Raw genomic sequence first — 10,671 nt, 5'->3', positions numbered from 1 at the left:
GGGCGCACCCGGGGACGCCATGGCACTCCATTTCTTCCAGGTAAATTTACAACGTAAAAAACTAGCACTAAACGAGCTGCTGCTCGAGTCGGAGAAATACGGAGCTCAGGTGGCGCTGGTGCAGGAACCGTATGTCGGAAGAGAGGGCAGGGTTTCGGGTCGGACGGGGACCAGGGTCTTCCAAAGTGCTGACAACGGGGAGGGTACGGTGAAGGCCGCAATAATTGTTTTTAATGTGGACCACAACGGCATCTCTTTTAAATTACATCTAAAACGGGTCAGATATAACTACATCAAGCACACAACACGAACATATAACACACGGAAAGCCAATTGGAGCCAGTTTCATGAGAAACCGGGCCAAATTTTGCAAACCAAAAACATTACAGTCACACACATTCAAAACACCACTACAGCTACACAACTAGATCATAGCATACACGAACTTATGCAGTCACTGACCGAAGCGAGCGAACATGCAATTCCCAAAATTGGGAGAAAATATACACTTACGCTGCCGTGGTGGTCAGAGGAGTTGGCGAAGTTGAAGCGTGAGGTGGCCACCGGAAAGAGGAGGATCCGGCGTGCGGCATCGATCCGACGTTCAAAGGTAGTCGAAGAATACCTGGAGGCCAAGACAAAACATGAGACCGAGGAACAGACACTCCGGAAAGACGCTTTGATACAAAGCAAACGTATAAGTTTATTCTGCATCAAAGCTGAAAGGTCAACGAAAGGAACAGAGCCAAATAAAAAGGCCCAATGTTGTTTAGTATTGTTGAATACGCAAATTAACATGGACGAAAATCAAATGGCTCTGTTCCTTTCGATATGGAAAAAACTCGATGTCATATAAAATGTATATATATAATAAGACAGAAATTGTAAACAAGATTGTATTAAAGATTAAAATAAAATAATAGAATAAAAATAATAAAAACCCCTTTAAAAAATAGTCTAGCATAGGAGGGGAACCCACCCGTCGTATGAAAGAGGATGTATGAAAGAAAGAACTGGTATGAAGAATGAAAGTGCGAGAAGTAAAAAAAGCGAGAACTGGCATGGAAGATTCAAAATTTAGCAAACAATGTCTCTAATCACGTTGGAGGAACCTAGCCTTAATAATAATAAAAAAAAAAAAAAAAAAAAAAAAAAAAAAAAAAAAAAAAAAAAAAACCTAACCTAACCTAACCGAGTCTGCCGCCCCCCGCAGTCGGTAGCGCACGCGTACAAGGTGTTTTTGTGTCGCTCCGGGCAATTTTAAAGTTTTAAAAATTCGAAAAAGTGGGTTTTTCGCAACGGAATAACAAGTGCGATACGTTAAAAGTTGCGTCTCGGTGAGTGCAACAAAGTGGTGAAAAGTGATTGAAAATTGGTGCAAAATTGGAAGTGCAGTGTTCGAAAAACCGCAAAGTTTGAAAAATTTCAAACTTTGACGGCGAACGCTGCCTAAATAAGATCGACGACCTACCACTTTCACTACGCCGTTCGACGCGCCTCACCGAGCTCTACAAGGGGACACCTCACTTGGATTTTTTCCGCGCATGCGCGCGGAGAAAACACGGAAAAACTGAAAACCACGTGGCCACGTGTTTGTACTTCCCGACATCAGAGGGCGCTGCTGCCTGCCTCTATCAACGGAGTACAACGTGAGCTGCTCGGCGACACATCGAGCGTCTACTAAAGTTAAGTGGTTGCAGAGTTATTGCACTCTAAAGTTTTATAAAAATTTCAAAATTAATTTCACTAAAATCTAGATCGACACCCCCCCTTTATTTTTGGTTAAATTGTAAAGATCAATTAACTTTATTTGTATTCTAAATTTCAAAATTTTTTGCTCAGTAATTTTTAAGTTACGATTATTTGAAATTTAGGGGTTGACACGTGGTTGTTGAAATAAGGGTGCAACAGCTCTGCAACTAATCGGTAAAAATAGTATTTAGATAGGTTAGGCCCTGTAAATTATCGCTAGTTTCAAAAAATTTTTATTAGTAATTTTAATTGTGAATTTAGTTAAAAACTTAAGGTTTTTCAACCCCTAAAAATCGGGGGTTGCTCATACAACTACCCCATTAACGAAATTGAATAGGTCTTTATAAGACCTATCAAACAAGCCCAAACACGGGCAGTTTAGGTTGAAAACTGCCGAAATTGGGCCTTCTGTCCAAAGTGGCGGCCATATTGGCGGCCATCTTGGAAAACTTCAAAAGGGCATAACTTCGGTCTGAGACGACGCTAAGGGCTGCGGTTTCCTTTGGGCACCCTATCGTGGCGAGCTCAACAACTTGTACCGGCTTGGGACCCTGGATAGAGTCGACCCCCTAACCTGGTTTTTTAGTCCGGTTAACACATAGCCTGTAAAAAGACGACCACGGCGAGCCGTCGCACGCATATATCCGCCCGGTAGTTCCCGAGATATTAATTTTCAAAGTTCAGTCTAGACATAGGCAACAGTTTGGTCGGCCATCTTGAAAAAACTTAAAGTTGGATATCTCGGGAACTATTGGTCGTAGCGCGTAGCATTTTTCTTTGTTGACTAGCCCTCCTCAAGGGCTATCTACTGACACCAGAAGGGCGACTCTACCCAGGGTCAAAGTGGAGTTGAGCTCTACAAAATCGCGGAGACTGTTTGTAATTAGGATTAGGTTGACGAAATCGTGGTGAGCTCTACCGCAGGTGCCGGTTCTGGACTCTAGGTAGAGTCTGTACCTAAACCCTAGAGCCGGTATCGGTGAACACATAGCTTGTAACGAGACAAGCACGGAGAGCCGTCGCACACATCTCTGCGACCGGCGGTTCCCGAGATATTGAATTTAGAAGATCCAGGCAACAATTAAGTCCGCCATCTTGAAAAATTTTAAAAGTTGGATATCCCGGCAACCGTTGGTCGTAGAGAACTGCGGTTTTCACGGCTGACCAGCCCACGACGAGGGCTATCGATCGGTACTGGACGGGCGGCTCTAGCTAGAGTCAAGGTAGAGTCAATCTCTACCAAGCAGCGAAAGTAGTTTTTTGACTAAGCAGATTTTGACTGCTAGTTAGTCAGTAGTAGGCTTTTGACAGTTGGAGGCCCCGTACACCTCCAACTTTTTCAAACTTGTTTAAAGTAGTTTTAAGTAAAATTGGACAAAACTCCCGTTGTATTGTAATAGCAACTTGACTTGGGCAGCTTTTTACACTGCTCAAACTAGTTTTAAATCTACACTCAGTTTAAGTTTATTGACTTGAGCAGCTTTTTACACTGCTCAAATTAGTTTCTAATACTTTTGTCTAGCATATTATCGACTTGAGCAGCTTTTACACTGCCCAACCTAGTCTTAAATTGTATAACTAGTTTTAGTATTTCATTGACTTGGGCGGCTTTTACACCACCCAATAGTATAGGTATAAATTGACGAAGGTAGGCCCTTTACACCTCCATAAATTAACCGAGATTACAGGCCCTTTACACCTAACATTTCGTTGACAAGGCTAGGTTAAACTTGATTTTCTTTGTTTCCCTGACGTATACTCATCCCAATACAAAATGCTGGGTCTCCGGACACCCGTAAAAACGCCAAGGCAGAGCCCAGAGGCTGCAAAGGCGCCTCTTCACACAAGTAAGGAACTGGTGGAGCCCAGCCAGACACCGGAAGTGGGCGCAGTGGTGAGCGGCCCCAGCCTGCCCCCCTCAAAGGACGATCCAACGAACTCCTCTCAGCCAAGCACGCAAGACATAACACTGCAAGGTGAAGGACCAGCGCCTCGGAGGATCGGCGCACCACTGGACCAGACATTTCAAAAGCTCGGTTCCCCCGAGCTAGAAACAACAAAGCCAAAGGGAAGGGCTGCGGAGGCAAAAGCGTGCCTCATTAAAGCAAAACTCCAGCTAAACAATTCCCGCAACCTAAAGGCGGAAATAAAGACCGAGGTGATCTGGGCAATCGAAAAGCTGTACCGCCTGGTGAAGGAATCTGAAGCGGCTGGACTTCGACTCACCCAAACGACCGGAAACGACCACAATAAACCCAAGGAGCTACCAAAAGCGACTCAACAGAGTGCAAGTTCGAAAACTGCAGCGAACACGAAGGGTGACGCAGCAGAGCTGACTCGGGCGCTGGAAGAGCACAAAAAACTCGTCCAGGAGAACACAGCACAAATGAAGCTGTTAAAGGTTCACCTGGACAAGAACGCCTCTGTCGCCCGTGCAGCTCCTCTGCCCCACGCAAATGACGCTCTGGTCGTGGAGGTCAGGTCCGAACTGCAACAGCAGAAGGAGGTGGCGTCCGCGACCAGGGAGGACCTGGGAGCCCTAAAAGACCAGATGTTGCACCTCAGCAAAAACATCCAAGAGAGGATAGCCGTCACATACGCAAATGTGGCAGCCGGCGCCCCAGCGAAACGCGGTCTGGAGCTGCCTCAATCTTTCCACTCGATGGTGGTGTCTTCGGTCGACGCTCACGACAAAAGCGAAGACATAATTGACAAAATAAGAACTGCCGTGAACGCGAAGACATCCGGCGTGCGAGTGGACAGGTTGAGAAAAGCCAAAGATCAAAAGGTAGTGCTGGGTTGCCAGTCGCGAGAAGAGCTCGCCAGAGTAGTAGAGAAATTGAAGACTGGCAGCCCAACACTCCTGACGCAGGAGGTGGAAAATAGGGATCCGCTTGTAGTCCTGCTAAACGTCCTTAGCATCAATACCGACGAAGACATATTGGGCGCCCTAAAGCGGCAAAATGGGAACGTGCTGGGGACGATACCGGACGGCGAATATAGGGCAAGCGTGAGGTATCGAAGAAGGGCCAGGAATCCGCTCGAAAACCATGTGGTTTTGCAGGTGTCGCCGCAAGTATGGCAGCATGTCACAGCCGTGGGAAAGGTCCACATAGATCTGCAGCGGGTGGTGGCCAAAGATCAGTCCCCACTGGTTACCTGTTCCAGGTGTCTGGGTTACGGACACGGTCGTAGGACCTGCGAGGCGTCCGTAGACACCTGCAGCCACTGCACGGGACCGCACCTGCGTAGTGAGTGCCCGGCGTGGAAGGCTGGAGATCGACCCAAGTGTTGCAACTGCCAGAGCGGCCGACTAGATCGGACAGATCACAATAGTTTTGACGAGAGCTGTCCGATAAGGAAGAAGTGGGACGCTCTGGCAAGGGCGAAGGTGGCCTATTGCTAAGGGCGCACCCGGGGACACCATGGCACTCCATTTCTTCCAGGCAAATTTACAACGTAAAAAACTAGCACTTAACGAGCTGCTGCTCGAGTCGGAGAAATGCGGAGCTCAGGTGGCGCTGGTGCAGGAACCATATGTCGGAAGAGAGGGCAGGGTTTCGAGTCGGAGGGGGATCAGGGTCTTCCAGAGCGCTGACAACGGGGAAGGTACCGTGAAGGCCGCAATAATTGTTTTTAATGCGGACCTACACATTACGCAGTACCCAAAACTCACCACAAACAACATCACAGTGGTAGGGATCCGAACCAGCGCCTGGGAGATCGTCCTGGTGTCTTTTTACTTCGAGCCCGGCCTGGCGATGGACCTGTACCTGGCGCACCTGCGAAAGATTCGGCTCGAGCTGGGAGCAAAGAAATGGATAGTCGCGGGTGACTGTAATGCCAAGAACGTTTGGTGGGGAAGTCCTGTGACAGATCACCGTGGCGAGGAACTGCGCGGGACCCTGGAGGACCTTGGCCTGAGTATCCTCAATCAAGGGGACATTCCCACTTTTGACGTCATAAGAGGTGGACAAAGGTATACCAGCTACGTCGACATTACAACGGCGTCACCCGACCTCCTGGATCTGGTGGACGGCTGGCGTGTGCGTGAGGATCTGACTACCTCGGACCACAACGGCATCTCTTTTAAACTACATCTAAAACGTGTCAGACATAACTACATCAAGCACACAACACGAACATATAACACACGGAAAGCCAATTGGACCCAGTTTCATGAGAAACTGGGTCAAACTTTGCAAACCAAAAACATCACAGTCACATACATTCAAAACACCACTACAGCTACACAACTAGATCACAGTATACACGAACTTATACAGTCACTGACCGAAGCGAGCGAACACGCAATTCCCAAAATTGGGAGAAAAGATACACTCAAGCTGCCGTGGTGGTCGGAGGAGTTGGCGAAGCTGAAGCGTGAGGTGGCCACCAGAAAGAGGAGGATCCGGTGTGCGGCACCGATCCGACGTTCAAAGGTAGTCGAAGAATACCTGGAGGCCAAGACAAAATATGAGACCGAGGAAAAGGAGGCACAGACAAGATCCTGGAAGGAATTTTGCGGAAAACAGGACCGGGAGTCTCTCTGGGGGGGAATCTACAGGGTGTTGGGCAGGACAGCTAAGCGCGAAGAGGATCCACCACTGGAGGTGAACAACATGGAAATCGATGCCAAGAGCTCGGCCCGACTCATGGCCGAGACCTTTTACCCCAAAGACAACGAAGTGCAGGACTCCGAGGAGCACCGACGAGTGAGGGTCCTGGCCGAGCTCACGGACAGGGAGACGTCTTCGGATCCGGGGGACCCTCCTTTCACCCATTTAGAGTTGAAACAGGCGAGTCGTTCCTTTGACCCGAAGAAGGCTCCTGGAGCGGACGGATTCACCGCCGATATATGCTTGCACGCGATAAACTCAAACCCGGAGCTCTTTCTGTGTCTCTTCAACCGGTGCCTGGAACTCCACCACTTTCCCGGGGCCTGGAAGGAGGCCACGGTGATCTTCCTTCGGAAGCCAGGGAAAGCCACCTATAAGACCGCAAAGTCGTATCGTCCCATTGGCCTCCTTCCGGTACTCGGAAAGGTTCTGGAAAAGATGCTTGTCGCTAGGCTGCAATTTCATCTTGCGCCTAGGCTCAGTACGCGCCAGTTCGGCTTTATGCCCCAACGCAGCACCGAAGACGCCCTCTATACCCTAGTGAAGCACATCAGATATAACATGGAAAACAAAAGGATCGTAGTTCTGGTATCACTGGACATAGAGGGCGCCTTTGACAACGCTTGGTGGCCGAAAATAAAGGTCAGGCTGGCGGAAGAAAAATGCCCTATGAATATCCGGCGGCTCCTAAGCAGCTACTTAAGCGACAGAAGTGTCAAGGTTAGATACTGTGGGGAAGAGCACGGAGTAGCTACTGAGAAAGGGTGCGTCCAGGGGTCTATCGGCGGACCAATGTTGTGGAATCTGCTCTTGGACCCACTGCTTAGGGATTTGGAGACAAGCGGTGTGTACGTGCAGGCATTCGCCGACGATGTGGTGTTGGTGTTTGAGGGAGAGACGGCCCTCGAGATCGAACGGCAGGCCAATGCCACCCTCGAACGTGTGAGGACGTGGGGTGAGTCAAACAAACTTCGATTTGCGCCTCATAAGACCAACGCAATGGTTATGACGCGCAAATTGAAGTATGACGACCCGCGTCTTCGCATGGGTGGGGTTGACATTGCCTTGTCGGGCGAAATCAAACTGTTGGGGCTAATCATCGACCGAAAGCTAACATTTAACGCCCACGTCGCGAGTGTCTGCAAGCGCGCAATTGCCTTTTATCACCAGTTGGCGCGAGCAGCTAAAGTCAGCTGGGGTCTCCATCCCGAGGTAGTCCGCACAATCTACATAGCGGTGGTTGAACCGGTAGTCCTATACGCCGCCAGCGTGTGGGCGCCTGCTGTGGATAAGATTGGCATCCGTAAACAGCTAAACGTGGTCCAACGAGGTTTCGCGCAGAAGCTCTGTAGGGCATACCGCACTGTCTCCCTGAACTCGGCACTGTTGCTCGCTGGGATACTCCCCCTCGACCTCCGCGTCCGCGAAGCCGCGACGCTATATGAGGCTAGGAAGGGGGTGCCCCAGCGAGAGATAGGGGATCGAGAGGTGGAGCGGATGTCCTCGGCTTTCTGCTCGCCGCATCCCGCCGGTCATATCGACTTGGAGTTCAAGTGCCTGATGAACCAAGAGCAACTCGTGGCCAACAACGACCACGACTTCAACATATACACAGACGGCAGCAAGATTGAGGGAAAGGTGGGTGCAGCGCTATCCATATGGAGTGGCGCCGTCGAAACCAAAACCCTCAAGCTTGCGTTGCCGGCCTACTGCACGGTGTACCAGGCGGAACTGCTGGCGATATGCCGGGCGGCACGGATGGCTGCAATCAACTTGGCCGGATCGGTCGGCATCTACTCAGACTCCTTGTCGGCATTGCAGACGCTCCAGAATCCCAAAGCTCTCCACCCCCTTGCGGTGGAAGCGCGAGGGTTCCTGAGAGACGCTTTGATACAGAACAAACGTATAAGTTTGTTCTGGATCAAAGCCCACGCGGGACTGGAGGGGAACGAGCGTGCCGACCATCTGGCCAAGGAGGTGGCGTTGAAGTCGAAGCGCAAATTTGATTACGACGGCTGCCCCGTTTCATTCGTCAAGCGAAGTATCCGAAAACGTTCGCTTGAGGAATGGAACGGGCGATACCGGGCCGGTGAAACGGCCGGCGTTACGAGGATATTTTTTCCTGATGCGGTGGTGGCGTATAGGATTATAGGGAAAATGGACGTAGACAGAATCATCACCCAAGTGCTAACGGGGCATGGCGGGTTCTCAGAGTACCTGCACAGGTTTAAGCTCAAGGAGAGTCCTGGCTGTGTCTGCGATGAGACTGTCGATGAGTCGATTTTACATCTACTCATCGACTGTCCGCAGCACAGCCGAATACGGGAGGACCTACTCCAGCAGATTCAAATGGAACTGTGCAGGGGCTCTATTCCCGCCATACTCGGGAACACTAAAAGCAGGCAAATATTCCTGTCCTTTTGCTCGAGAGTAGTGAGAATTGTCAACGAAAGGAACAGAGCCAAATAAAAAGTAAGGCCCAATGTTGTTTAGTATTATTGAATACATAAATTAACATGGACGAAAATTAAATGGCTCTGTTCCTTCCGGTATGAAAATCTTGACGCCATACAAAATGTAAAAATATTATAATATAAAATAAGACAAAAATTGTTAATAAGATCGCACCAAAGACTATAATGTAATAAAATATAATTGTATAATGTTAAAAACTGTAACCTTGAATTTATAAACTAAATGAATAAAAAATAATAAAAACCCTTCAAACATAAGCCTAGCATAGGAAGGGAACCCACCCATAGTATTAAAGAGGATGTATAAAAGAAAGAAATGGTATGAAGAACGAAAGTGCGAGAAGCACAAATGCGAGAACTAGCATGAAAGAGTCAAAAATTTAGAGCACACAAAGTCTCTAATTACGTTAGAGGAACCTAGCCTAAAAAAAAAAAAAAAAAAAAAAAAAAAAAAAAAAAAAAAAAAAAAAAAAAAAAAAAAAAAAAAAAAAAACCTAACCTAACCTAACCTAACCTAACCTAACCTAACCTAACCTAACCTAACCGCACGTAACCTAACCGCACGTAACCTAACCGCACGTAACCTAACCGCACGTAACCTAACCGCACGTAACCTAACCGCACGTAACCTAACCGCACGTAACCTAACCGCACGTAACCTAACCGCACGTAACCTAACCGCACGTAACCTAACCGCACGTAACCTAACCGCACGTAAACTAACCGCACGTAACCTAACCGCACGTAACCTAACCGCACGTAACCTAACCGCACGTAACCTAACCGCACGTAACCTAACCGCACGTAACCTAACCGCACGTAACCTAACCGCACGTAACCTAACCGCACGTAACCTAACCGCACGTAACCTAACCGCACGTAACCTAACCGCACGTAACCTAACCGCACGTAACCTAACCGCACGTAACCTAACCGCACGTAACCTAACCGCACGTAACCTAACCGCACGTAACCTAACCGCACGTAACCTAACCGCACGTAACCTAACCGCACGTAACCTAACCGCACGTAACCTAACCGCACGTAACCTAACCGCACGTAACCTAACCGCACGTAACCTAACCGCACGTAACCTAACCGCACGTAACCTAACCGCACGTAACCTAACCGCACGTAACCTAACCGCACGTAACCTAACCGCACGTAACCTAACCGCACGTAACCTAACCGCACGTAACCTAACCGCACGTAACCTAACCGCACGTAACCTAACCGCACGTAACCTAACCGCACGTAACCTAACCGCACGTAACCTAACCGCACGTAACCTAACCGCACGTAACCTAACCGCACGTAACCTAACCGCACGTAACCTAACCGCACGTAACCTAACCGCACGTAACCTAACCGCACGTAACCTAACCGCACGTAACCTAACCGCACGTAACCTAACCGCACGTAACCTAACCGCACGTAACCTAACCGCACGTAACCTAACCGCACGTAACCTAACCGCACGTAACCTAACCGCACGTAACCTAACCGCACGTAACCTAACCGCACGTAACCTAACCGCACGTAACCTAACCGCACGTAACCTAACCGCACGTAACCTAACCGCACGTAACCTAACCGCACGTAACCTAACCGCACGTAACCTAAACCGCACGTAACCTAACCGCACGTAACCTAACCGCACGTAACCTAACCGCACGTAACCTAACCGCACGTAACCTAACCGCACGTACCCTCACCGCACGTAACCTAACCGCACGTAACCTAACCGCACGTACCCAACCGCACGTAACCTAACCGCACGTAACCTAACCGCACGTAACCTAACCGCACGTAACCTAACCGCACGT

The 10,671-nt window shown here is 49.0% G+C and overlaps 2 protein-coding genes across 2 annotated transcripts; both read left to right on the top strand.

Moving 5' to 3' along the window:
- Nucleotides 1–3,261: 3,261 nt before the first annotated feature.
- On the top strand, nucleotides 3,262–5,158 carry LOC138404660 (uncharacterized). Its single transcript, XM_069509234.1, has 2 exons — nucleotides 3,262–3,384; nucleotides 3,441–5,158. The coding sequence occupies exon 2, from the start codon at nucleotides 3,527–3,529 to the stop codon at nucleotides 5,156–5,158; it is 1,632 nt and encodes a 543-aa protein (XP_069365335.1). The 5' UTR covers nucleotides 3,262–3,384; nucleotides 3,441–3,526.
- A 2,067-nt stretch (nucleotides 5,159–7,225) lies between these two features.
- Nucleotides 7,226–8,993, top strand: LOC138404659 (uncharacterized). The gene has a single exon (XM_069509233.1). It carries the CDS (start codon nucleotides 7,371–7,373, stop codon nucleotides 8,838–8,840), a length of 1,470 nt encoding a protein of 489 aa, XP_069365334.1. The 5' UTR covers nucleotides 7,226–7,370; the 3' UTR covers nucleotides 8,841–8,993.
- The last annotated feature ends 1,678 nt before the right edge of the window (nucleotides 8,994–10,671 follow it).

The sequence above is a fragment of the Maniola hyperantus genome, unplaced genomic scaffold (assembly GCF_902806685.2).
Source record: "Maniola hyperantus unplaced genomic scaffold, iAphHyp1.2, whole genome shotgun sequence".
In the NCBI taxonomy this organism is placed as follows: Eukaryota; Metazoa; Arthropoda; class Insecta; order Lepidoptera; family Nymphalidae; genus Maniola; species Maniola hyperantus.
Note: the sequence above shows the minus strand (reverse complement) of the source record. Positions and strands in the feature narration are given on the sequence as shown.

Excerpts from the sequence above, each read along its gene's own strand:
- LOC138404659 (XM_069509233.1), top strand. The coding sequence starts at position 7,371 with ATGGTTATGACGCGCAAATTGAAGTATGACGACCCGCGTCTTCGCATG.
- LOC138404660 (XM_069509234.1), top strand. The coding sequence starts at position 3,527 with ATGCTGGGTCTCCGGACACCCGTAAAAACGCCAAGGCAGAGCCCAGAG.